At 41.9% G+C, this 12,692-nt stretch overlaps 1 protein-coding gene across 1 annotated transcript in view; it reads right to left on the minus strand.

Moving 5' to 3' along the window:
• Positions 1 to 1,285: 1,285 nt before the first annotated feature.
• itgb5 (integrin, beta 5) overlaps positions 1,286 to 12,692 on the minus strand; it is a 39,857-nt gene continuing 28,450 nt past the window's right edge. Inside the window, exons 11-15 of the mRNA XM_006636254.3 lie at positions 8,040 to 8,262; positions 7,199 to 7,299; positions 5,550 to 5,669; positions 3,390 to 3,556; positions 1,286 to 2,979 (exon numbers count right to left, since the gene is read on the minus strand). Of these exons, the coding sequence (XP_006636317.3) occupies positions 2,884 to 2,979; positions 3,390 to 3,556; positions 5,550 to 5,669; positions 7,199 to 7,299; positions 8,040 to 8,262 (707 nt within the window). The 3' untranslated portion in view covers positions 1,286 to 2,883. The remainder of the gene's footprint in view (positions 2,980 to 3,389; positions 3,557 to 5,549; positions 5,670 to 7,198; positions 7,300 to 8,039; positions 8,263 to 12,692) is intronic.

Below are 12,692 nucleotides of genomic sequence, written 5' to 3' on the forward strand. Positions count from 1 at the left end.
AATTTATATTCTTTTGCAAAAAAGGCTTGTTCATCAAGCACTGTTAATTTTCCCAGTTGTCATCAGACAAATGAAAACGTCAGACTTTGCCTGCAGCTTCTTTTCTGGTCAGCATGCTTTAAGCTCTAGAATGGTCAGAGTTATAGAAAGGTAAATAACAGTGCTAATAAAATATTGATTTTCTTAAGAGGAGGATTGTTAAATAATAATAATAATAATTGCTTACACTTATATAGCGCTTTTCTGGACACTCCACTCAAAGCGCTTTACAGGTAATGGGGACTCCCTTCCACCACTACCAATGTGCAGCCCCACCTGGATGATGTGACGGCAGCCATAGTGCGCCAGAACGCCCACCACACATCAGCGATCAGTGGGGAGGAGAACAGAGTAATGAAACCAATTTATAGAGGGGGATTGTTAGGAGGCCATGATTGATAAAGGCCAATGGGGAAATTTGGCCAGGATGCCTGGGGTACACCCCAACTCTTTTCAAGTTAAAGGGTTTATGGACATCCGGCCTGTGACTTAAATTAGATGCTGAAGTATAGATTACAGTTTCTAAGCTTTTTGTGAGTTTAACATCAAGGTTAATGTATATCAAGGTTAAAATATCTAAGCAGCATTACATACTGATAACATACCTTAAAATAAACAGCACAAAATCTTTAATCCATCAATTGAAAAGAACACTTTTCTTCCTTGTCAGAAGATGGGTTAGCTAGGCTTGTGACACCTTTTCACAAGAATGAAATTTCACTTGTCTAATTTCAGTTCAAACTTGAGAGCTTCTAACTTATTTTAAACTGGGCTTTCAAAGAAAAAAAAGCTTGATTTAATTATGTATTATCTATGTGCAGAACTGAAATGTGGGACCTTGAAAAAAGAACTTGAAGGTTCCTGCAGTCAAACTCACCCAGCACTAAAATGAGTCTTGCAAGGAAATCATCTTTCCAGAAGGACTATGGAATACGTTCCTGTTGAAACACAATAAGTAAATCAGAAGTGTTAATGAGAGAATCAAAGGAGGATCTGGTTTCAAGACCCCTTACAGAGTTAAGAAAAGCTCAAATCTGGAACACATTACTTACCAGCAGCTGCTACTTTAAAGCCGAACTTGAGTTTTGAAGAGAACAAGCACAGGCATTTAGTAACGCAAAAATAAGCAATTCATTTATCCTAAAGACATGTAACAAATAGCATGAGCACTTCGGAGTACAACAGAACTCTGGCTGCACTAAGTTTCAGTGCCAGGGAAGGACATCACAATAATAACCCACAAAACTTTACAAGCTTTCAGTATTTTCATTTAATTCTTTGAACCATAACTGAACTTCATTTTCCATAGAAGGTCTGCACACCATACTTAAGAGCAACATCATTTAATAAAAGGTAATACATCAGCTCCGCATTTTAACTTTAAACACAAAAGGGTCTTTTATAGCGCCTTATCAACAGACTACATCCCCAATATGTCAGTAATAAAGCAAAGCAAAAGAAGGGTTTATGTTTGGAAGAAAGGATCTTGCACTATGACACTCCATTACTAAGCTGGTTCCCAGCAATGCAGGAAGACACCCAGGCAGAGATAAGGCAGAGATAAGGCAATGCTGCAGGTATTTTTAATATCCGACGTTCAGTGCGTTTGGCAGGGTGAACATGCGCGCACTCACACGCACAATACCACATCAATCATTAAGCCATACTCCAAAGATTAAAATCTTTGTGCCGCAAGTATTCGTATTAAACACTTTATATTGTCTGCATTTTCCCCACAATTTCATCTCTGAATTTATGGATATCTTATATTTTGCATGTTCCAAGCAATTTTCTTGACTCATTATCCCAACTTAATTATCAATTGCACTTATTTTTTTTAAAAAGCATAGGGCTCTGCTCCAGGACATTGGCAACGCCATATAACCAACCTTGTGACAACAAGTCCATGTCCCACACTGCCGCTTTCTGATTTCAGAAATCAGAAATGTATAATGTATACATTTTATGTATAATGTACACAAAGCACAATTAAGAAAAGTGAATCATACAGAGCACAGCAGGTTACCAATTAAACAAAACACATATTGAACTTCTTGTCTAAAATACTGAAGTAAAAGCCCTCACTGCTTTAACCACAGATTCCTTCTTGATATCACAGTGTGCAAAACAAAGTCAGAATGAGAAATTCTCTACATTAGTACCATAATGCTGGCAAAAGCAGCAATATAAAGGATAGCCTTTTTATAGGTCTATCAAACTTCAGGGTTTCTGGTGTTAAGGTGTTTGCATGCAATTTTTTGTTAAGGAAAAATGCAAAGTTTTTGTCCTCTTGCATGGGACGGCGTCATCAAAGCTAAAAAAATATATATACAAAATAACTGTACAAGTCATATTAATTCCAAAGTGTATTTAAAGTTACATTTGATGTATAATTGGCAAGAGAATTAATACTGCTATTAGCAGTGAATGTGCTCCCCCACAGTTCAGTCAACAATCCTGTTATTTAAAAATGTGAAGACGTTTTATGAAAATCTCATACACATGTGCGGTTTTCCCCACATATCACCAAGTAAGTCCATCGCTTGAACTCTCGTTCCCCTTTCTGGTCTAGCTGGCTATAGGAAGGCAGCACAGCAAACAGCAATCATCTGCTGCTGAAACTAAAACAGTCATTAAGTGTCTCGCTGGTCACCACTTAAATTGTCACTGTGGAAAATTGCTCGTAAGTCGCAAGTTCTCATTTTGTGGGCAACAGAAGTTCTTGATTTCTCATTGCTCAGTGGATCTCCATGTGCAGATTAATGCATCTGCTGGTCAATATTGCACTGCCATCGCCTTCTTGTTAATCCAGGCTCGTGGCTTTTCTCCCCTCGTCCCAAGGCATCAGTGGACTGCTCCATTGCAGAACCTGCTCCGCATGTTGAACACGGTCTCCACTGTGTGGCTAGAGATCGGCTGCTTGTACAGAGGGTTGGAAGCCTATGAGAGGAAGATGGACAATGCCTTGCGTTAGAATACATGAAGCGCCTCAGGTGGCTGAAGCCCTATTAGTGGACTGTATACAGGTGTTTCAGATCCTGAAAGGTACTGGTATGTTCAACCCAGATGGATACTTCAGGACCAAAACACAAATGGGAAACAAGGGAAGTGAATCTGGAACTGAAAAGGGGAGGCCCTTCTTTATGAGACGGGTTATGAGGATACGGAATAAACTGCCCATCCGTATTGTTGAAGCTAATTTTCCTGAGATACCGTCGGGCAAACAGCTGGATGGCATCCTTGGATCAATAACGTCTTGTAACTACGTGGACCACATGGGTCTCATTGGTTCCCCCAGAATGTCACGATTTAGGATCGACTAAGGAAAGACCACCACACTGCTTACTTACCATTTCATATCTGGCCCTGGAGCGGGCACTCTGAAACCTTGCAAACTCCATCCGGTCATGGATCGTGATAACCAGCTTCCAGATCACCAGCAGCCCAAGGCCAACCAGTAGGATGCTTCCAACGACAGCCAGCAGCACAGTCAGGGCATCGGGAGCAGCACCACACTCTGCAAAAGTCAAACGCACAGCCATGTCTTCAACGGGTACCGAGACTGCATGCAATCTCTATGTGCCATGGATTTCGGCATTTGAAACTACTGTATATACTGTAGGCTTGTCTGTCATTTAAAGACAACAAAACCAGGGTCTGACTAAAACCCTTACATGACGAAACACTGGAATTAAGTGATCTTTAAAAAACAGGGTTTTTTATAATAATTACAGCCATCTTGTTTTGCACATGAATAAACTTTTTCAAGACTTGTTCTTGAAATTGCACACAATGACAAAAAAGCAAAGCTGGGGAAAACTGTAGCTGAAGATCATGTATTATTACTTTTAAAACTAAAGTTGAATTCCATAAAAAAATACCTCTTGGGTAGCATATCTGTTGCATTATTGTAATACACATGTATATGTACAGTGTGTTGGAAAAGTATTCAGACTCTACAGGTTCTCAAGTGACAAAATGTGAAAACTGAATGACGCTACAAAAGTCATGACACTTCGAAGTACCAATTAAAGTTATACTTGAGGGAGCACAAGCTTGAGGAGTGCAAGATACTTACCCTTAGAAGACTTTAGTTCTAGCATTTAGGTTTTTAATAAAACTGTCAAACTCTGTGTGAATTATTTTGCAATTTTACAGGATGGGTCTGAATACTTTTGCAAGGTACAGTATAAGACAGACAAGAAGACTTGTGTGAAGGTGAAGGATTATTTTTACATACAAGCTGCTTGAAACGCACGAAGACCGACTCGGTCATGTCCTTGTCTTGGTTCACAATGAAAAGGCATTTTCACTCCATGACAGCAGTTATGCCTACTGCATTACTGACTACCTAAAACCAGCGATTTGAAACTTGAGAACATAAGTCAAATAGCTGATTTATGGAGAAAGGCAATACTAAAAACATGAAATATACTGTTCCAGGGATGATGCCTGTCAAGTTTGGAATTAATCATCCAAACCATTCTTCAACTGCTGTGGTTTGGAATTCGAGACGAATATATAGGCTAAGGGTTCGTCTTAGTTTACGCAGAAATATTTTTTGAAACATGTACTTGTACTAACACGAGAAGGATACCTTCCAAGTTTCCAGCGAATTGCCTAAAATAGTTTTCAGCTGAAACCATATGAAATTAGAGAAAGCAAATGACAGACCATCCTGGTTAAATCCATTTTGCCATATTTTAATTGCATTTTCCACAGGATGATATATGCCGCGCTTGAAGCGAAAAGGCTAAACAGTCCTTGAACAGAAGCAGTTTGAAGTTCAGCTGCAACTTACTGTATGCTGAGGACATCTGATTTGGCTTTGGATAATTAAAACATTTTCCAGGTTTGAATTTGATTTGGTTTATTGGTTCTCAACGCTGCAAGAGAAGTGGCTGTGTTTCCAAAAAAAACACGCCAGGCTGCCAATGTTTGACTCAGGAGCAGAGTTTCCCCTCCCCCCTCGTCACTCTGAGGACAGACCAGGTTTAGAAGCAATCGGCTACAGGACGTTTGACCAGGAGCAATTTGAAATAAAATGACAGAAAGAAAAATCCTTACAATTGCTATAGGCTTCTAATAAAGCCCATCACAAATTCACAAGCTCTTTTGCTCTGGCTTCACAGTATAGTACTATGGTTGAATGCACATGAGAAGTGTATTTCAGTAAGCACAAGGACTAAAATGCATTACTTATATCCTCCAGGACTACAGGCCAACAATGTGAATTTAATCAGAGCGCACTGCAAATACAAAGTGTTTGAAAGAGGTTTTCTAAAACACATTTAAAAAAAGTCCAGGCTACAAGAAGGTGGCAGTAGCAGCAAGCAGTTTTACTACTTTCTACTTTTAGATTTCAGTATATAAAAATATTTGGGGATTGATGTTTCAAGGTCTCAAACATCCAGCTATTCAACGTATACCCATGTGTACAAGGTCACCAGGATAGTTGCGATTTAACCAGTGCTTATCCTACGACAGCCTTCGTCTCCTCAGATACTGACCTGGCTCCTTCAGTGCTTCCAGGATTGAATGGCCGCTGGCATGTTCAGAGTACGTGAACTTCATAACACAGTCATTTTCAGTTTTATACAGGCAAAGTACTGCATTTGGGTTTTCCGTTTCTGCAAAAAGAAGGAAACCACAACACACTGAGCTCTCAGTGAAACTGAAAGGGTCAGCAGAACCTGGGGGTTATCATCATGAGAAAACTGGGCGAAAAACCCTGAAGTGGTTCTACCAAAAAACAAACACTGTGAAAAATGTAAATTCACTGGCCTCAGATGCTCTGTAGTTCACTTGGTGTTACATAAGCCATATTACAATGAAGTCATCCTTGTATTAATGATTACCTTCCGCTATCTGGAGGAAAAAACTCTCCAATTCTGCTCATTTTTCTTTTGTGCCATTTTGAATTCCTCCAGGAGCTAGACCTCCACCCCCTATTCTTAAAGTGTGAAGTTTCCAGAATGTACATGTGGAGCCCATTAAAACAGTCAGATGTCTAAAATAGCAGAAAGTTATGAAAAGGCACTCTTGTGAACTTGCTTTTGGGATGGAGGTGCGCACCGCGCTGTTCTCAAAGGAATTAAAGCAATGCTTCATGAGCACGCATTGACCACAATGTTTTTTTCACTGTATTTTTCTGTTTCCATAAAAAATGAGATTATACATTCCTTAAGGCTTGTAAGAAAATCCCAGGTCTATGAGCATTTTTTGCTGCTGAAATATGGTCCTAGAAAATTGAATCAATGCCTAAGTATTACTGAAACATGGTTGAGCCTGGTGTTATTGAGCTTATCTGTATTACAGGCAGTCGTTAAATAGTAAAGACTATACATTGTTTTGGTGGAATCTATCTTGCTACTGGTTAACACTTCAATAGTATTAAAGATCAACTGTCAACATTAACAGTACTTGGCTTCCATGAACTAGATTAGTTTTGTCCATTTTTGTTTAAAGATAAAACAGTATTGGTCACACAGTACTCTTTCAGAAACTTTTCTCCCAAATGAAAATTAGCAATCTATCAAACCTTAATAGAATGCCTAATCTTTAACCTTGTTTAATCTTTAACCTTTAACCTTGTTTCAAACTACAGTCCATACAGGCTTGAATGTTGAACTTGGTTATTGTAATGAACGCCAATAAAAAAGGTCGACTGAAGCCCTCCTAGCTTCAATCATTACACACCACTCTGCGTGCCTCAAAACACTCAGATGTAATTGGAGTAATTTAAAAGAGAAAAGCCCAGCTGTGTGTCCCTACCCTTGGTTGCAAAACCAAATAGCTCAGCTGATGTTTTATCTTAAAAAGGAGATACAGTATAGTATTATATTAGCTTTATCTGTGGTAACCCGATTTGCATCTATCTGATGCAACTCTTGAGTTCTGGAGAAAATACAAATGGAATATTACTTCTCAATTACCTCTACAAACGGCTTATATATTTATATAGACAAGACAAATTGGTTTTAGCAAAACTTCAGCCAAGAATCGTAACGCAATCAGCCTCTTGATTTCTTGGCCCCTTCGCTGGTTCTATCCAAAACAGGGGCCAAAATGTACAGTGCTTCATAATCCCTCGAGATGAGGAAAAAAAAAAACATTACGTGCTCTTTCCCTTTTCTGAAAATCATTAGCCAGTACTCACCAAGAGTGTCTACAGTCGTGATCTTATCCTTGCATACCCTTTCACAGGTCTGGTTGTCAGCAAGTCTTCCAGAGTTAAACAGGCGGCACTCAATGCACTCCCTGGAAATCAAATCCCACAAAGCCGCCTGAAACGTGTTCTCTTACTTTACGGGTAATGCATTATGGGTATCGCAGGGGCCAGGTGAGCAGTGCGGCCACACAGAGCCAGAGTCTTGGGCTCGATCGGGACCACTGACATCTTGGAGACTGCACCTCACCCCCCTATTTAGGTAGGTTCCCCCCAGGTGCTCTAATTTCTGCCCATCATCCAAACATACAACTCCTGGCCTTCTCCGTTCTGACAGGATAGCTGCTCACAAGGTAAGGCGTCTTTACTCTGAGGAGTACATTCATTTCCTTTTCAAAGTACAGTCCAGTTACCACACGCTCACCCGTGTATTTCCAGTAAATCTGGCCAAGTCAGACGATCACAGGAAAACGCGTTCTCCCCAAAACTTTCGCACCGCCAGAAAGCAAATCATGATTATTATTTTTAGTTTAGAAATGGGGAGGTGTCAGTGAATATTTTCAGAAAACAAAGCATTTGCCAGCCAACGCAAACCCAACACTTGGCAGTAGAATATCCAGGCACCCGGAATGTAAATTGATGGACTTTTATGCACGTAGCAATATGTGCAAATATGCACATAAAAATAACGTAGGCAAATATGTGCCAGAACATCTTTACAAAACGGCAATCTTACAGAAAGCAAACATGTCAAAAGGTTCATGCGGTGTGAAAAACGGGATGTAAAGAGTGCCGGCTGAACTCCGCACTCGCGGCCGCCGGTCCCACGTACCGTTTCGTGCCGCAGGCGTCGGGGCAGGTGGGGCACTTTTCGCACACGTCCCCGAAGGCCCCCGGCTCGCTGCACTGGCACTTCCCGCAGACGCAGCTCCCCCTGCCGCTGCAGATCTGCCCCGCGTCCGACAGGCACGAGTCCGTCTCCGTCGAGCAGTTGCAGTTGTCGCCGATGTAGCCCGCGTGGCACTTGCACTCCCCGCAGAAGCACTCCCCGTGACCTGCAGGGCCAACGGACAGCGCTGAAGGGCGGCCGATCCGCAGCCAGATCCCGGACGTCGTTCATTTCCGGGTCAAGGGGCAAGGAAAGACTCGGCCCCCGCCGCAAACCATACACGGCAACTACATTCCTTTCTGGGCACAGTGGTCAAAACGGAAGCTTTTGAATCCGGACAAGTAGGCATGAACACATTTACATCTAAAAAAAATGTCGGGACAAGATGTAATTAGCTTGCATCACAGCCCCCAGTGAAACCCAAGGAAAACAACCTCCATGCTGACTGGCAGCAGCTGGCCCCAGGCTGATAAAGCCGCTGTTTGTCCTCATCGTCTACCCACACTACAGTACATCCCAGAGCAGCTGCCGGGGCTGAGAAACGCAGCAGCCCCTGATCGAGTGCGTCTGACAGGCCCCGGACACGGGCCTCATCCGTTTCTTGTTGAGCTGGAAGTCACAGCTCTTGACGATGCGTCTCAGGGGTCGGCAGAAGGAGCTGCGCTGTGCGAAGATTACAACCGTTTAAATGACAGGATTGCGGGGGGGGGGGGGGCTTGGGGGTGACTTCATTCCCAAACTCAGCCGTCAGCTGGAAACAAGACTGCTGACTCCGGCAGGGTTAGCTCTTCTCGGGAAATGGCCTGCTCTCTGAAAAGGGCCTTTCCACCACAGTCCCCAAGGAAGAGGAGTGCATCTATCCCAAACAGCACTGCAAGGGGGTAAACTGAGCACAGTTCCAGCCCTGAGACTTCTATTAGACACAGAAACACAAAAGAAACTATCATTCTGGTCAACAGGAAACTCACGGTTTCACCCATCCAGCACTTTACAAAAATTACACTGGACACAAACATTCACAAACCAAATCCCTTAAGTTGTTAAGACGACTTTGATATTGGTCAAGCAAAAAACCTAACTGTTTCCAGCTACCTTTTCGCCTTGGGAATTTTAAACCCACTGACAAATGCTGGCACTTCACGCTTCATTCATCTCTTGCCTGATTCAGCATATGGACATTTTTACTTTTTTGCTTGCACTGCGTACTAGGTCAATGAGGAGATTCCCAATGAACAGGTGCAGATTTAGGAAGTTTTAATATTGATGATAAATGTACCAGACAAGCCATTCCATAGTTATACCAAAACCCAAGTGTCAGACCTTTCAAAAGTATATCCATCCATTTTCAATATCTACTTAGACCAATGCATGGTCGTGGTGAGTCAGAACCTAACCCGGCAAACAGTGGGCTCTAGGAAGGAGTGTGTTGTGTTAGATACAGAAGATTGGGCTTCATGCTCATTAGTATAGTATGGGCCACTTCCTACTTCAAGAACTGCCAAGCTGCTGCCACACCAAGAGTACAATTAAAATACAGGAACAATTCATTATTCACACAGAACTTGCCTTAGGAGTCTGCTGGAGTTTGGTTTGTTTGGAAGATAATGATTTTACAAACATTCAGTCTATCAGACAGGCAAAAACATTTTTTCAGCTTAGTTAGAAGCCACATCAGCACAATCACTGGTTTCGATAGTTATGGTTAACATGATGAATCTTCCAAAAAAAAATAATCTTCCAAACATTTCCACATGTCATATCCAATAATTGTGAACAACTAGAGTATCCATGACAGTGGGACAGGTACCGGCCAAACTGCTCAGGTCTCTACATGTCTCTCCACACCTGTCCTACTTGGATCACATTTTTTAAGCAATACTTATACAGGCTATGACCTAACTCCCTAGGTTAGAGGATAAACCTGTCAGAGGTTCCTGAAACCATTTCTCTTTCTGGGATACATTCTATAAAATAGTATATATTTTCAGAATATTGGGTGACAGGGCAGTTCAGAATCTAATGACACAGATCATAAAACAAATATTAAGAAGCATAATAAATCTTCTGTCCATGTACTCTGCAGAACGATAAAGAACCTAAAATAACCACTTTATTAGCCCTATACAATTTCTTGCATCAGGAAATCGTTTTTTCGCATACTCCAGCTTGCTCTCCATGAGACACAGACACACAGACAGGGAGAGAAGCTGGGGGTCAGAGCGCAGGGTCAGCCATTGTACAGCGCCCCTGGAGCAGCTGGGGTTAAGGGCCTTGCTCAGGGGCCCAACAGAGCAGGATTCCTCAGCTGGCCGTGGGATTTGAACCGGCAACCTTATTTTTAAAAATAAAATTCCCTTTTAATAAATGAACACTTAATAAACATCTTTAATTTCAATAACGTAAAAAAAGTTATTCTGTAATCCATGAACAACTGGGGAGTAAATGCCATGGTGGAAACCACAAACGGGGCAGTTACAGTCATATAAATCATCACAGACATCCAGTCACTCCCTTAAACAGCTGCTTTAGCTTTTCTACATTGGTTAGATCTGGCAAGATCCCATGCTTAGCAAAGGATGGTTTTCTACAACTTTCTAAACAACTTATCTGAAGAAGAGAATCAATAAGAACCAGATTAGTGAAGGAATGAAGGACATCAAGTCTTAGCGTTCCGATGGTTTTGTTCCATTTCACCAGCAGCACTAATCTTCGCGGACAGATCAAGGACAGGGACATTTTCTTCCACACCGCAGGGCGAAGCTTCAGCTACTGATGTTAAGACTAGAAAAGGCCTGCAGCGTGCATTTTTCCCCATTTAAAAATAAAACATATCCTTGTACGTTTGTACTTTTTGACCCAAAAAGGTAACACTTCTAATGAAATGTAACACCTGTTGGTGCTCTAGGAGAACAAAAACACTGAAATGCTGCACACAGGCACCATTTCAAGCAAGAGGTGCATATCTCTTCAGAAATGGGCTGACACTTGTAAAAGAAGTTTGAAACTCTTATCCCGTACAGCTAGACTTGAAGAATAAAATGAGACACATAGTAGTAAAGTAATATAATTACTGTATGTGTTAAAGCTGCTTTTGATTGTTTCATGTAACATCTTACCTGCCTTGGCTCGATACAGGGCTCCTGGGTACCACCATCTTGGATGAGGTGATGCCATATTGGTAAGGGCGGCACTCACTCACCATATTTCTAGGTGTCTATGAAAGGGACAGACTATGCATATTCGGTGCAGATGTAGGTTCTGTTTTTTAGAAAAAAAAGGACCCAACTAAACAGTAGGGTATGTAACACAGACATGAATAAGGTATTAGGTTATGAAATAGCTAGTTTATTTCAGGGGTGAGGAGATGAGCAGCACAAAGGTATATAAAGGGGAAAAATGCTATTCTTACTTGATCTGGGCCGAGTGCTTTGATGAAGCCCGAAGTTACATCAACTCTACCAATGTACATTCTTAATTTCTGTAAATTCATATTTCGTGTGCTCCTGTTAGATCACTTTGACAAACAGGTCAGTGAATACCACTGAATGGCCTTTCCTTTGTAGTCTTTCCTGTCTAGTGTGATTGTTTTTTAGCAGCTAGCCTTTTCTTAAGAGAAGCCAGGGAGTCATCTTCGATAGCATGACTGTGTTGCTTGCTCCAGACTCCCACAGGACTCCCTCGGTGACAGTATTTTCCACAGGCAACGTCAGTAAAGTCTTTATACGTCTCGTTAATAATCACACAGCGACTGAGTCACTGCAATCAAGCTAAAAAACAAGTGGCAGTTTAGCTCTGTAATTGGATGTCTTTCTGGCTGGAGGAGTTAGGAGCTGTAAGTGAAAAGGGCAACGCAACTGGAATGAAACAGGAGGGAGGTAAACAGCCCAGCTATAATCATTCTGTAACCATCTCAAAATAAACCAAATGTTTCCGAGACGAGTTATTTCTGAAGTCTGGGCTCACCGCAAGTTTTTGCAATATTTGTCTTGTGAAGTGTAGGAATGTACGACATTTCTGCCAAGGAAATGATCTCGTCCACTTTCACGATCTCGTTCCTTTCCACGAAACAAGGGTCCACACCCTGGAGCATCTCCAGAAACACGCACCTCCTGGCTGCCGATGAATGTCTACTATACGAGGGGCTGCTATAGGGAAGGTCAACTAAATAATGTTCTGAACTTCCTGCAGCTGACAGCTTCACCCTGCTTTTATTTCAGTTCCTCCACTCCTCCTCCTGCATCCACACTCCCCCTGCTCCCCTTTCTACTGCCCCAGCACCACCACATGACAAGTATTTCCTGGTGTCAGCAATGCATTGCTGGCAACACAGAGAGGAAATGCTTCTTTAAAATCTGGTCGCCAAGAAGACTCCATGACCCTGCAAACCGTCTGCACACACGCACATCCTCTCTGCCGAAACGCAACCCCCTCACCACCACACTCTCGTCCAATTATTTTTTTAGACCACAAGTCCGCTCCTGTATGTTCTAATAAGAACACTCCTGGGATTTTTTTAGTCGGCTGAACCCTCAAGAGAAAAAAAAAAAAGGAGATTTATGTTTTCGGTTAAGAGGGAAAACAGCCAGCACAAAGGAA

Source organism: Lepisosteus oculatus, chromosome 12 (genome assembly GCF_040954835.1).
Source record: "Lepisosteus oculatus isolate fLepOcu1 chromosome 12, fLepOcu1.hap2, whole genome shotgun sequence".
Classification (NCBI taxonomy): Eukaryota; Metazoa; Chordata; class Actinopteri; order Semionotiformes; family Lepisosteidae; genus Lepisosteus; species Lepisosteus oculatus.